At 50.0% G+C, this 14,712-nt stretch overlaps 2 protein-coding genes across 6 annotated transcripts in view; one reads left to right on the forward strand and one right to left on the reverse strand.

Moving 5' to 3' along the window:
* The first annotated feature begins 2,161 nt into the window (after window positions 1-2,161).
* Window positions 2,162-6,246, forward strand: htr6 (5-hydroxytryptamine (serotonin) receptor 6). Its single transcript, XM_041206973.1, has 3 exons — window positions 2,162-2,893; window positions 4,315-4,473; window positions 5,812-6,246. Exons 1-3 carry the CDS (start codon window positions 2,162-2,164, stop codon window positions 6,244-6,246), a joined length of 1,326 nt encoding a protein of 441 aa, XP_041062907.1.
* Window positions 6,247-13,913: 7,667 nt separating this feature from the next.
* tmco4 (transmembrane and coiled-coil domains 4) overlaps window positions 13,914-14,712 on the reverse strand; it is an 89,212-nt gene continuing 88,413 nt past the window's right edge. For all 5 annotated transcript variants that reach the window (XM_041206605.1, XM_041206607.1, XM_041206608.1 and 2 more), the window contains one exon: window positions 13,914-14,560. In XM_041206605.1, coding sequence (XP_041062539.1) covers window positions 14,345-14,560 — 216 coding nt within the window. In that variant the 3' untranslated portion in view covers window positions 13,914-14,344. The remainder of the gene's footprint in view (window positions 14,561-14,712) is intronic.

The raw sequence follows: 14,712 nt of genomic DNA on the forward strand, positions 1-14,712 counted from the left end.
ATGCACTCCTTGATATATCATTCATCAAATGCTGCCTTGATGTCAAGGTCAGTCATTCTCCGCTTGGTTCTGGAGTTTGGATCAAGGCTCTAATGAGGTCTGAAGTGGAGGGGTTCTGGAGGAGCCCAAAGTGAGCATCAGTGAGCAGGTTACTGCTGTATAAGTGCCACTTTACAGCACTGTTGACACCTTCCATCATTTTGCTGGCAATGGAGTGCAGACTGATGGAGGGGTAACTGGCTGGATCAGATTTGTCCTGCTTTTTCTGGACAAGGCACCCTGGGCTAGCTCACCTGGATGAAGTGTTATCCATTAAGGCATTCCTTCTAGATGATGCAATCGCTTCCCCAGCGAGGAGCTGGTTGAACTCCCATGTACAAAGAGTCAGCGTCCAGCACACAAGGCAGTCACGTATTCCAGAGACTCTCAAATTTCTAGAGAAAGAAATGTCTAACATGCCGTGTTAGATGGAAGGGGACAGTATCCGAGGAGACGAGGCGGTTTACAGTTAACATGGGGGATTGGGGGGGGGGGGGGGCATGAAAAGAAATTATCGCCAGGTTGGTGGGAACAGGGTGAAGGGAGCAGGTGGTAAGCTTGGAAAGTGCACGAGGGGAGATAGAAGGGAAAGGAGAAACAAGATGTGGGGTTGTGGCTCGCACAAAGGGAACTTAGGGGCAGCTTAGCTCGGTGGGGGTGGGGCGGGATGGAGGAATTTGGCTGAAAGCGATATCAGTCTCGGTGACTATCGTCTGAGGTTTAATGCCAAGTGGGGGCGGTGGCACATTTGGAGAACGGGTAAAACAGACCCTAGAATTCAAAAGCTGCGGATGCTCCCTGTCTATACTCTAAAAGTAATCACATAGACAACGTATTGGGGGGAAATTGGTGTCGCTCGCCCAGCATGAATCAGTCTTCAGCGAAGGGAAGAGAGAAGAGAGAAGAGAAGGAAGGGGGTGAGCTCTCATTCAATGGATCATTCAAACTCTCCTTTCTGTTGCGGGATAGGGGACGGGTGGCCTCGTTCCTTTTACCCCCCAGTCTCCTCCCATCTTTTATTTTCTCAATACACTTATTTTCCAAACTGCTGGCTTCACGTGGAATGGTGAAGTCTTGGAAATGCGCGCTAGTGCGCTTCATAAACCGAAATAGCGAAAGCCTGGGGGGCAGCTAGAGGGAGGGCACGATAGTCAATAAACGGGCAGGATTATCCCCTGATTCGTGAGACCGGCCACTGATCTCATTTTCTGGGAGGGTGAGCATTCTGTTTAACACGTGGAAATGCTGAGCATTTGGAAAGTCGATTCAAACGAGCTCCAATTTATACCCGTGCAAGTGGAGAGAATCATGGGGTGGGGGCATTTAAAACACTTCTGTGCATCAGCATCGGGCCCTTGCAATTTATTTTATTATTTTTTGGACGCGATCCAGCTACAGGGGAGGTAGAGAATGTCGCCCTCCCTTCGTGTCTGTTGAGGTTTCTGTTGAATTGCTGCACGTGTTCCTCCAGTTGACTTGGGGCAGAGGTTATGTTGGTTTCATTCCTCTTCTTGCCCTTGGTAATCAGTAATTGGGGCTTCGCCCCCTCAGGTCTTTCAGTGGGTTAATTGTCACAAACCAATTTCCACTTCTACTTGTGATTTTTTTTTTAACACGTGCCCGCAGAAAAGCAGCCAGTTCCCCCAGTGCCCACTTCTCTCGCGGAGCAAGACCCTCAGAATTAAGGAGTTTGGTATAGCTGCTTATTCAAGGAAATCTTTCAGGATGGATGTACCTCATTAATAGCATCTATTCTTTCTCTCTCTCCAATCTAGCTACATCATATATATATATCTATATGGCAAGTAAAACTGGATTTGAAGGAATTACACTGGATATCCGAATTTCAGTGTGTTTCACACATCACCGCTCACACACTGGGTGGGCTGTAGTATTTTGTGTGTTTTCTGTGCTACAACTGTCACTTCTCTAACCACATTTACGAGCCGCAGTTGCTATTGGAAAGCAAACGCCGTGTGCAGCTCCGGGTGCCACCTTGGCTGGCCGATCTGCTGTCTGACTGCTACTCCTCGGCTCCGCAACTCCTGCCCGATGGGACAGGTGGGTTGCCCCATCTGATTCCGTGGTCGCTGCTTTCGCCGTCTTCACTCACCTCCTCCACATGGATAGGGGGCTGTCCGCCGAGGGGAGCGGCACGGAGCTGGGGGAGCGGGCAGCTCAGGAGGGCAGTGAATGGGTCGCTGCCTTCCTCTGTCTCATCATCATATTGACCACAGCCGGCAATTTTCTGCTGATTTTGTTGATTTTCACGCAGCGCTCTCTACGCAACACTTCCAATTACTTCCTGGTCTCCCTCTTCATGTCTGATCTGATGGTGGGTCTGGTTGTGATGCCCCCGGCTATGCTGAACGAACTGTACGGAAGATGGGTGCTGGAGACTGAGTTCTGCTCCATCTGGTACTCCTTTGATGTGATGTGCTGTAGCGCTTCCATCCTCAACCTGTGTGTGATCAGCCTGGACAGATACTTCCTCATCACCTCCCCCCTGAAATACAAACTGCGGATGACTCCGTGTCGAGCTCTGCTTCTCATCTCCACCACCTGGACCCTGGTCGCCTTGGCTTCATTCTTGCCCATTGAGATGGGCTGGCACGAGGTGGACTTTGAGGTTCAGAAGCTCAACTCCACCCTGGACAGGGAGGTGGAGCCAGGTCAATGTCGGCTCTTGGTCAGCCTGCCCTATGCTCTCATAGCCTCGTCTCTCACCTTCTTCCTGCCGTCTGTCGCCATCTCCTTCACCTACTGCCGGATCTTGCTGGCCGCCAGGAAGCAAGCGGTGCAAGTGGCCTCCTTGACCACTAATGTGGCCACTACTTCTGATGACCCTGTGCAGGTAATGGAGTCTCTTTGAACAATTCATAAATGCCATTTAGTTTGTCTGAAGCCGGAAGGTTGCCCTCAGCATGAGGTGCCCGGGAGAGCCGGGAACAGATGGAGATGGTAGGGAGCCGGGCACGGGCCACCTCCCCATACAGTGTCTAATCGGTTTAGACAGGGCTTCCAACTCTCCTAAGTCAATGATCCCAATGCCGGCCTATTAGATCAAATCCAATCTCCCCTTTCACTGCAGATGACGGAGCTTCAGTTTATTGTTTAATCCACAGCCAACAGCTGAACCCAGAGGAGGACAGTGCTGGGAGTTTGGTGATGGGGTGGATGGTTGGAATGTTACTCTTCGGACGTTGCAATCGGTTTTAGACCAAATAACAGGAGCTCGGCACTGACCGCCAGCGCCAACCCGGAGCGAGTGTTTTAGTTTCAGCACCTTAGACAGCGACCCGATCCCGCCCTTTCGATCAGCCTCTTCGGTGCCGTCCAGCTCGCCCAGCAGGGATTAGGGAAGGAATTATCTGCGGGCCGAAGATCCCTTTCATCGGTCACTCTCAGGACGGTCACTCTCAGCACCAGTCACTCTCAGCAACAGTCACTCTCAGCAGCGGTCACTCTCAGCACCCGGTCACTCTCAGCACCCGGTCACTCTCAGCACCCGGTCACTCTCAGGAGAGTCACTCAGCACCAGTCACTCTCAGGAGATTCTTTCAGCTCCTGTCAGTCTCAGCACTCTCGGAAGAGTCACTCTCAGCAGCGGTCACGCTCAGTTCCGGTCACCCAGGACGCTCAGAAAAGTCACTCAGCACCGGTTACTCTCAGGATGGTCACTCTCAGAATGGTCACTCTCAGGACGGTCACACCCAGGATGGTGACTCTCAGCAGAGTCACTCAGCACAGGTCACTCCCAGCACCAGTCACTCTCAGCACTGATCACTCAGCAACGGTCACTCCCAGGATGGTGACTCTCAGCAGAGTCACCCTCAGCAATGGTCACTCTCAGTAGCGGTCATTCTCAGCAATGGTCACCCTCAGGACGGTCCCTCTCAGCAGTGGTCACTCTGTACTTGGGAAAATGTTTTGCGTCCACAATTAGGTCTGACAACACACCCTTCAAACAGATTGAGCGAAAATGTTTGAAAGTCCGATGTTTGTAATTTTTCATTTATCAATTCCTGAAGGCAATATTTAATTTTTTAAAAACTCTAAAGTAGTGTAAAGTTACAGAACCAACCAAACCACCTCGACTCCAGAGTTAACATTCAGGTAAATGACTGCATCAAAGCTCTAGAACTGAGAATAGCAGAGAGAACCTGTAAATTAATGGTTGTTTTATTTACCGGCGCCCTTACTAGGATTCCGTCTGGCAATGCCCATGGTCCAAAGCATTTCTCGTTCAGTTTCTGCCGCTGTTTTTACTTCCAGGTTCGGGGAGCCCAGAATCTATCAGCGAGAGCCATCGATAGTCGAAAATTTACAACCAAACACAGTAAGAGGGCTTTGAAGGCCAGCCTGACGCTGGGAATTTTACTGGGGATGTTCTTTGTGACCTGGCTGCCGTTCTTTGTGGCCAATGTTACCCAGGTGAGCATGTTTCCGAGCGGAGGACGCAGTGTCCTGCGATCTCTCCACACTGAGATAACCGAGGCGGGAAGCTTCGTTTCAAAGTTGCCCTGTGGCCTCTTTAACCATTTGGTGTCCACGCCGCTCCATTCAATGACCCCCCCCCCCCCTCCCCCTCACGATGATGGATGGAAGGGGAAGGGTTCTAAATTAAAACGGTTGGACCCATCCGAATCCCGTTCCTAACAAGTGCGGGTCCAGCGTACAGCACTGGTCAGGGTCAAATTCAGTACGAGTCTTCAACAAGAAACTCGACTGACCCTCAACCAGTCACTCTGGGAGGGGTGGATGAAGGGAAGGCCTTTACATTCGCCTGCATTGAGATTCATTTATACTAAACGGGGATCACAAATGTCAGTGAATGACCAGTTGCCCTCTGTATATCTGTCAGTCTTTGTGTGTGTGTGTTTCCATCTTGCTGTCAGTCCTTGTGTTTTTGTGTTGTGTGAGTGCCTACTTCAGTCTCCATCTCTCTCTCTCGCTCTGCATCGGTCTCAGTCTCCTTCTCTCTTTCCCTGGCTTTCTCACGCATGTAAAACATATTTTCGCTATTGTTGGCGTTGCTAAGAACAAGGCGAGGCATGACCCATGGATGCTGAATCCTCGGTACACTGAGCGAGTGCCCAGTCTTCGCAAAAGCCGCATGTCAAATCGCGATCATCGTTTCTGCCTGAAAATACTAAACAGGATCCCTGGGGCTCCGGCTCCTCGCTGAGAAGGTTTTCTGAAAGGAGGTTGCTAAACGGTTTAGAGATGCTAGCTCGGAAAAAAAACTCATTCTCCGATATCCGGGGAGCTCGCTGACTGTGATCTGCTCTCGGAGATACCCAGACCTGGACCTTAGCTCATTTCTATTGTTTTATTTACCTGATGGTTCAGAGAAGTTTACCTATTCTAATGATTTTTGTTTGCTGGTCTATGCAAGGTTGGGTTTTACGAATTTGGAATCACTGTACAATGTCATTTCGAGATCCCATTTTTCTCTCAGGGTCATGAGCCGAATCACTGAAGCTGCTTTACTTACACAGCAGGACTGACAGCATCTGTGGAGGGAGAAACAGAGTTAACGATTCGAGTCCGTATGACTCTTCAGAGCTCTGTAGCAGAGTCGTGCAACCTCCAAACGTTAACTCTGTTTCTCTCTCCACAGATGCTGCCAGTCCTGTTGAGTTTTTTCAGCATTTTCTGATTTTGCTTCAGATTTCCAGCATCCCCAGTATTTTGCTTTTATCTTACTGCTTTATTTACTGTTGTGTTTTACCATTATTTACCCCTAAACAATGTGCCTCTTGCCCGCAGGCGGTTTGTGACTGTGTCCCGGCCCTGCTCTTTGATGTACTGACATGGCTCGGCTACTGTAACAGCACCATGAACCCTATCATCTACCCTCTCTTCATGCGGGATTTCAAACGGGCCATGGCCAAGTACCTGCCATGCTGCCGGCGATGGTGGGAGCGGCGGCCGAGTGTCGTGTCTTTCTCCATGAGGAATTCCAACAGCGCCCCTCGGTTGGCGCTGTCCCTCAAAAATATGTTGTCTCTGCGGCCAGAAACAGACTCTGCTGAGTCTGTTATCCAGGTGAACGGCCACATCCTCCTCCCAGCCGGCAAGGAACACAAGGTGACCGAGGACAAGCATTTGGAAGCCACGGGGGCGGACTCATTGCATCTTTTTGAGCTGGAGCAGACGGATCAGGAATTCCAGGTAAACCAGCTGAACACACCAATGGACTAGAGATATCGCCTTCCAAGGGTAGAGTCAGATATCACATTATGGATTGTACACCGGTGTCCTTCATGGGCAAGTGATAGGCCGCCTGCCAATGCAGTCAGCGGATCCTACAATGAACTCGAGGCAGCGGCTCCTCAATACTCCCCTTTGGTCTAGATCCAAGGCAACACATGGACTACAATGGTATCCAAAAAGGCTGAAGAGACTGCACCACCCCGCCATGGACTGGACAGACAGTGCACCCCCATCGCCCTCCCGACATGGACGAGAGAGCCAGTGCCCAATCCCTTCATGGCTGGTGAGACTGCTCCCTCCAATGGGCTGGAAACAGTGTTTCCCAGTGAGCAAGAGAGACAGTACGTCCCCCACTCCCAATGGGCTGGAGAGGCAGTACCCTCCCCATAATGGGCTGGAGAGAGTGCCCCCTCCAATGGGCAGGAGAGACAGTACCCCCCAAAGGGCAGGAGATGCAGTAGCCCCCACCTCCCAAATGGGCTGGAGAGTGCCTCCCAGTGAGAAGAAACAGTACCCCCATACAATAGGCAGGAGAGACAATACCCCCTCCCCAATGGGCAGGAGACACAGTACCCTCTTCCCAATGGGCAAGAAAGACAGTATCCCCCTCCCCAATGGGCAGGAGAGACAGTAATCCCTCCCAAATGGGCAGGAGAGACAGTACACCATCCCGAATGAGCAGGAGAGATGCTACCCCTTCCCCAATGGGAAGGAGAGGCACTATCCTCTCCACAATGGGCAGGACAGACAGTAACCAAACCCCCACCCCCTGCCCCACAATGGGCAGGAGAGACAGTACTCCCTCCCTAATGGGCAGGAGAGACAGTAACCCCCAAAGGGCATGAGAGTCATTACTACCTCTCCAATGGGCAAGAGAGAGACTACACCCTCCCCAATGGGCAGGAGAGACAGTACTCCCTCCCCAATGGGCAGGAGAGACAGTACTCCCTCCCCAATGGACAGGAGAGACAGTACTCCCTCCCCAATGGGCAGGAGAGACAATACCACCTCCCCAATGGGCAGGAGAGACAATACCACCTCCCCAATGGGCAGGAGAGACAATACCACCTCCCCAATGGGCAGGAGAGACAATACCACCTCCCCAATGGGCAGGAGAGACAATACCACCTCCCCAGTTGGCATGACAAAAACTACCCCCTCCCCAATGGGCAGGAGAGACAATACCCCTCCCCAATGGGCAGGACAGACAGTACTCCCTCCCCAATGGGCAGGAGAGACAGTACTCCCCCCCCCCCCCAATGGGCAGGAGAAACAGTACTCCCTCCCCAATGGGCAGGAGAGACAATACCACCTCCCCAATGGGCAGGAGAGACAATACCACCTCTCCAATGGGCAGGAGAGACAATACTACTCCCCAATGGGCAGGAGAGATAATACCACCTCCCTAATGAGCAGGAGAGACAATACCACCTCCCCAATTGGCATGACAAAAACTACCCCCTCCCCAATGGGCAGGAGAGACAATACCCCTCCCCAATGGGCAGGATAGACAGTACTCCCTCCCCAATGGGCAGGAGAGACAGTACTCCCTCCCCAATGGGCAGGAGAAACAGTGCTCCCTCCCCAATGGGCAGGAGAGACAATACCACCTCCCCAATGGGCAGGAGAGACGATACCACCTCTCCAATGGGCAGGAGAGACAATACTACCTACCCAATGGGCAGGAGAGATAATACCACCTCCCTAATGAGGAGAGACAATACCACCTCCCCAATTGGCATGACAAAAACTACACCCTCCCCAATGGGCAGGAGAGACAATACCCCTCCCCAATGGGCAGGACAGACAGTACTCCCTCCCCAATGGGCAGGAGAGACAGTACTCCCTCCCCAATGGGCAGGAGAAACAGTACTCCCTCCCCAATGGGCAGGAGAGACAGTACTCCCTCCCCAATGGGCAGGAGAGACAGTACTCCCTCCCCAATGGGCAGGAGAGACAGTACTCCCTCCCCAATGGGCAGGAGAGACACTACCCCCTCCCCAATGGGCAGGAGAGACACTACCCCCTCCCCAATGGGCAGGAGAGACACTACCCCCTCCCCAAAGGGCAGGAGAGACAGTAGCCCCTCCCCAATGGGCAGGAGACACAGTACTCCCTCCCCAGTTGGCAGGAGAGACAGTACTCCCTCCCCAATGGGCAGGGGAGACAGTACTCCCTCCCCAATGGGCAGGGGAGACAGTACTCCCTCCCCAATGGGCAGGGGAGACAGTACTCCCTCCCCAATGGGCAGGAAAGACAGTACCCCCTCCCTAATGGGCAGGAAAGACAGTACCCCCTCCCTAATGGGCAGGAGAGATAGTACTCCCTCCCCAATGGGCAGGAGAGACAGTAACCCCCAAAGGGTAGGAGAGACGGTACCCCCTCCCCAATGGGCAGGAGACACAGTACTCCCTCCCCAATTGGCAGGAGAGACAGTACTCCCTCCCCAATGGGCAGGGGAGACAGTACTCCCTCCCCAATGGGCAGGGGAGACAGTACTCCCTCCCCAATGGGCAGGAAGGACAGTATCCCCTCCCAAATGGGCAGGAGAGACAATACTCCCTCCCCAATGGGCAGGAGAGACAGTACTCCCTCCCCAATGGGCAGGAGAGACAGTACTCCCTCCCCAATGGGCAGGAGAAACAGTACTCCCTCCCCAATGGACAGGAAAAACAGTACCCCCTCCCCAATGGGCAGGAGAGACAGTATTCCCTCCCCAATGGGCAGGAGAAACAGTACTCCCTCCCCAATGGGCAGGAGAGACAATACCACCTCCCCAGTTGGCATGACAAAAACTACCCCCTCCCCAATGGGCAGGAGAGACAATACCCCTCCCCAATGGGCAGGACAGACAGTACTCCCTCCCCAATGGGCAGGAGAGACAGTACTCCCCCCCCAATGGGCAGGAGAAACAGTACTCCCTCCCCAATGGGCAGGAGAGACAATACCACCTCCCCAATGGGCAGGAGAGACAATACCACCTCTCCAATGGGCAGGAGAGACAATACTACTCCCCAATGGGCAGGAGAGATAATACCACCTCCCTAATGAGCAGGAGAGACAATACCACCTCCCCAATTGGCATGACAAAAACTACCCCCTCCCCAATGGGCAGGAGAGACAATGCCCCTCCCCAATGGGCAGGACAGACAGTACTCCCTCCCCAATGGGCAGGAGAGACAGTACTCCCTCCCCAATGGGCAGGAGAAACAGTGCTCCCTCCCCAATGGGCAGGAGAAACAGTGCTCCCTCCCCAATGGGCAGGAGAGACAATACCACCTCCCCAATGGGCAGGAGAGACAATACCACCTCTCCAATGGGCAGGAGAGACAATACTACCTACCCAATGGGCAGGAGAGATAATACCACCTCCCTAATGAGGAGAGACAATACCACCTCCCCAATTGGCATGACAAAAACTACCCCCGCCCCAATGGGCAGTAGAGACAATACCCCTCCCCAATGGGCAGGACAGACAGTACTCCCTCCCCAGTTGGCAGGAGAGACAGTACTCCCTCCCCAATGGGCAGGAGAGACAGTACTCCCTCCCCAATGGGCAGGAGAGACAGTACTCCCTCCCCAATGGGCAGGAAAGACAGTACCCCCTCCCTAATGGGCAGGAGAGATAGTACTCCCTCCCCAATGGGCAGGAGAGACAGTAACCCCCAAAGGGTAGGAGAGACGGTACCCCCTCCCCAATGGGCAGGAGACACAGTACTCCCTCCCCAATTGGCAGGAGAGACAGTACTCCCTCCCCAATGGGCAGGGGAGACAGTACTCCCTCCCCAATGGGCAGGGGAGACAGTACTCCCTCCCCAATGGGCAGGAAAGACAGTATCCCCTCCCAAATGGGCAGGAGAGACAATACTCCCTCCCCAATGGGCAAGAGAGACAGTAACCCCTCCCCAATGGGCAGGAGAGACTATACTCCCTCCCAATGGGCAGGAGAGACAGTACTCACTCTCCAAAGGGCAAGAGAGACACTACCTCCTCCTCAATGGGCAGGAGAGACAATAACACCTCGCCAATGGGCAGGAGAGACAATACCACCTCCCCAATGGGCCTGACAGAAACTACCCTCTCCCCAATGGGCAGGAGAGACAATACCCCTCCCCAATGGGCAGGACAGACAGTACTCCGTCCCTAATGGGCAGGAGAGACAGTACTCCCTCCCCAATGGGCAGGAGAGACACTACCCCCTACCCAATGGGCAGGAGAGACACTACCCCCTCCCCAATGGGCAGAAGAGACACTACCCCCTCCCCAATGGGCAGAAGAGACACTACCCCCTCCCCAATGGGCAGGAGAGACACTACCCCTTTCCCAATGGGCAGGAGAGACAGTAACCCCCAAAGGGCAGGAGAGACAGTACTCCCTCTCCAATGGGCAAGAGAGACAGTACCGCCTCCCCAATGGGCTCGAGGGACAGTATCCCCTCCCCAAAGAGCAGGAGATAGAGTAACCCTCAAAGAGCAGGAGAGACAGTACCCCCCACAATAGGCAGGAGAGACAGTGCCAACACCCCCTCCCAATGGCCTGGAGAGGGTACCGTCCCCCTAATGGGCTGGAGAGAGTCTCCCCCACAACGAGCAGGAGAGACAATACCCCCACAGTGGGCTGGAGGAACAGTGCCCACCCTCCCATGGGCTGGAGGGACAATCCCCCGCCCTTCCCAAAGCCCCAGTGGCTGGAGAGGCTGGTCGACTGAGCAGGGAATCCTGAAAATTGGGCCAGCCAATCTCAGTTGCATACCTGGCACAAAATACTGCAAGTGTTTGTGTGAAGGGCATTCATGAATTCCTCAGATCTCCCGGAACACTTTTTTTCGAAGGATACAAAATCCTTGTGTAAAAACCACAGGAATAAAATGCAACCAGCGAAACTTGAAGTAAACAGAAAAGACCGAAAACATACAGCAAGTCTGAGCGATAGAAGGCCGCTTACTATTTGGGCTTTAACTCTTCACCAGATCGGATTTCTGCTGGACTGTGGGACACAAGCTCAGTCCATCATAACCTGACGCGAATATTTTACTGAGTGAATTCTCTGCTTTTCATGGCAGTTTCTAACATTTCACTTTCCTTAGTTGTTGAAGTCCCAGAATCTCAGTTGGGTTCGTTTTGAATGTATTAATAACTCATGTTGACGGTTCAAAGCAGAGCCTTGACGTTGCCGTCGGCGATGGTGCCAAATGTTTAACACAATCACATGACCAGTCTTTTGTCTGACATTTTAACGGAGATTTTAAAATAGGTGGGTTTAAAAAAGCTGAGGAACACCGGACGGAAATTTTGAACAGTCATTTATAAGTTCAGAAAACACAATGGAGTAGCAGCAGAAGAGGTCACGTTAATGATGATTGTGATAAACAAAATAAAACAGGTAAAACCCGTTTCTAAAGGGCACTCTGCCGCTGTCATTTGGTAACTCCAGCGATTCACCATTGAACCCGTGGGTAGGGAAAGTACACCGTCCCTGGGTGGGGGGGCTGAGAAGGGACCAGTGGGTAGAAAGTGCCCTTTTCTGGTATATTTCCTGCATTGTCCGCACTTACTCATTCCTGATACTGCATATTGTGAGTATAGCCCCGACAGAATGTACACGACTGGGAGAATATACCCCACTGAATTTGTTCCAGAGCTGATCCAACTACAATGGTAAATCGTATACATCACAGTAAAGTTAACATGATTTCTTCTGCTGCTACTCCATTGACTTTTCTGAACTTATAAATTCAAAATTTCCGTCCGGTGTTCCTCAGCTTTTTTAAACCCACCTATTTTAAGATCTCCGTTAAAATGTCAGACAAAAGACTGGTCATGTGATTGTGTTAAACATTTGGCACCATCGCCGACGGCAACGTTAAGGCTCTGATTGCAAAATGAATGGCTGATACTGTAAAACCTACCTTCTCATTGCAGCAATTGCCAGTCACTCAGTCTTAACCATCTCCATCACTTTGACCTCATCTTATTTGCTTTCCTGTGCTTCTGAAGCCATATGTGATGCCTTTCTGTGAATCTTACAAGGGAGGAAGAGGTGGTTCAATCAAGTTTATAAATTGAAACATCTCAGATTTGAGAGGAACAAAGCTGCAGCATAATTTCTCTTTATAATTTTGCAATCTAATTCTCTCTTTCCCTTTATACTTCATCATATTAGAATTGTTCTTAACCTTCATTAATGTGGAACTGTTCAAAATTAAAAGTGAATTAATGAGCTCATTGGCCAATGATCCACGATTTCCTTTGAAAAAATTATTAAAGGAGGCCTCAGCATTTTATGGAGGCCTGAGCCAAAGCTATTAATCCGATGCCAGTTTGGCACAGTAGATGGAGAAACATCAATTTATGAATCAGAAATCATTCATAATTATCCAACTATATAGTGCAGGTTGGTGAAAACTTTTCACACTTGAGATGAACAGCACTACACAACAGGTCACATACATCAGTCTCATCAATGCATCATAAAATTCTCACACACCTCATCAAGCACTGCTTTAGGAAATCATGGCAAGGATTTGCACCGATTTCATCCTAGCTGTGCTGTAGAGATTGAAGGCTGCGTAACACTGGGGGCAACAGGGGCTGCGGTAGATACTTCATACGATTGCCAGGCTCATGTGAAACAAACTGCTTTGAATAAAGGTGCAAAGCACTTGCTGAAGGTCAAACCAACCACACAAATAGTTTGAAACTCTGCCCTCTGACTCAATATTAATACAAGCAATCTGAGATCTTAGTGTGCATTGTTGATAACGTTCACTTCCAAATCAAAAACCAAAACATTTATTTTGCCACCTTTTGCAAATCAACATAGTTTTGCTGATATTATATTCCCCTGTCCTTTCCATTTACTGAATGTAGTCTGCTGTCCTCTTTCTTGCAGATATATCTCATCACAATCTGCAGTCCATTTTCGGTCTCACTGATAGCAGTGAGACCCAACTACTATTTACAGTCCACTGTCTTGTCCTCCCCTCCTTACTAGCTTTTTGTGCTTTGTCAAACTGATACAAAAAGTTAATTGTTAATTCTCACTGATATTGTTTGCCGACCTATTAGCTTCAATGTTACCAAACATGTTTCATAAACAGGAACTCCGCACTTTCAAGCCAGAAATTTTTGATGTTGAATGATCTATTGGACCCAGCACCTCCATTCCCCTTCTGAAAATACCAATTCATGGTGTATCGATTCACACATGTTAGCTGGTTCCTTATCCCAGTGGTCATTCCTTACAGAAATGTAGACAGTATCAGAACAGAATATTTAAACAGGGGTGTATTAAAGTCAGGATCAATCCAGTTAACTCCCGACAGCCAGGGATATTTCCCTACACAACTGCAGCTATTACACTTCTACAATAATTGATGTGAAGCCCTTTGGGATATGGTAAGCCATCACAGAAATGCAATTCCCATCAGAGCTTTCTGGTGGGTGTTTTGGAACCCTGCCTGATTCCCTGCCAACCTTCTTAACCCAGGACACCAACACCAATTGTAGAATTCCAGCTAAGACTAGCTAACTCAGCACAGGTCAGGGATCAAAGTGACTCTGTAACCTAGCTAGAATCAGCTGGAAAGGAAAGAAAGCATGGGATGAGAGAGAATCCAGTGATCCCTTTTTGTTCACAGTTCACTTCTAACAGAGTGATGTTATAAACCTTTTTATTGAATATTACTTCAGGTCAATATTAAATTATATTAGTTAATTACCTCTAAGATTTTCACAGAATAGAAGCAACAGTCACTGGTCCAATTTCTTCTTACAACAAACATGATGTGAAGCAGCTCCTCATTCTCAGACTCATTTTTTCAGATTTTCAAAAGTGTCCATCCATTATGCTTGAATTTGAATACATTTGGTGAAAATATTTGCCATCAGACCCGGCGCTGTTAGGTCATTTGCAATTTGTAGTTAACTCTCTTTGTCTTTGAAGGACTCAGAGGCTATATTAACCCCATGAGCAGCAGTTTTGTCTTTATCAGAAGAAGATATGGATTGCACTGCTGGTGATGCATCTTCTGTATGAGAGAAGTGCTGATTTGCTTTTCTCCAAACGATCATCCCCTGATAAAGAATCAGGGCTGAGCATTGGCCGCTTGTGACTCGTTCTTTCCAGCAGAACTTATTTCTGTGTTGTCTATAGTTGCTTCTCCTTCCTTTGCACACTTCTTACCCATGTCAAAAACGGAGCCAATATTCCACGTATCCTCTAAGCGACATTCCTTGGTTTTTACACCCACAGCTTTTAATATTGTGTCCATTTGCTTCATATAATCTAAATGTCCATTTACCTGCAAAACAAAAGGATGACTTTTTTTTATAGGTGAAACAATTATGTTTGTACACTGTATCAAATACAGTAAGTATACTCACTCTGTACACTGGACCGCGCAACACTTATTTAAGTCCAGAGAGTTTAGGTGTAGGGTGGTACAGCCACAAT

The sequence above is a fragment of the Carcharodon carcharias genome, chromosome 15, assembly GCF_017639515.1.
Source record: "Carcharodon carcharias isolate sCarCar2 chromosome 15, sCarCar2.pri, whole genome shotgun sequence".
Classification (NCBI taxonomy): domain Eukaryota; kingdom Metazoa; phylum Chordata; class Chondrichthyes; order Lamniformes; family Lamnidae; genus Carcharodon; species Carcharodon carcharias.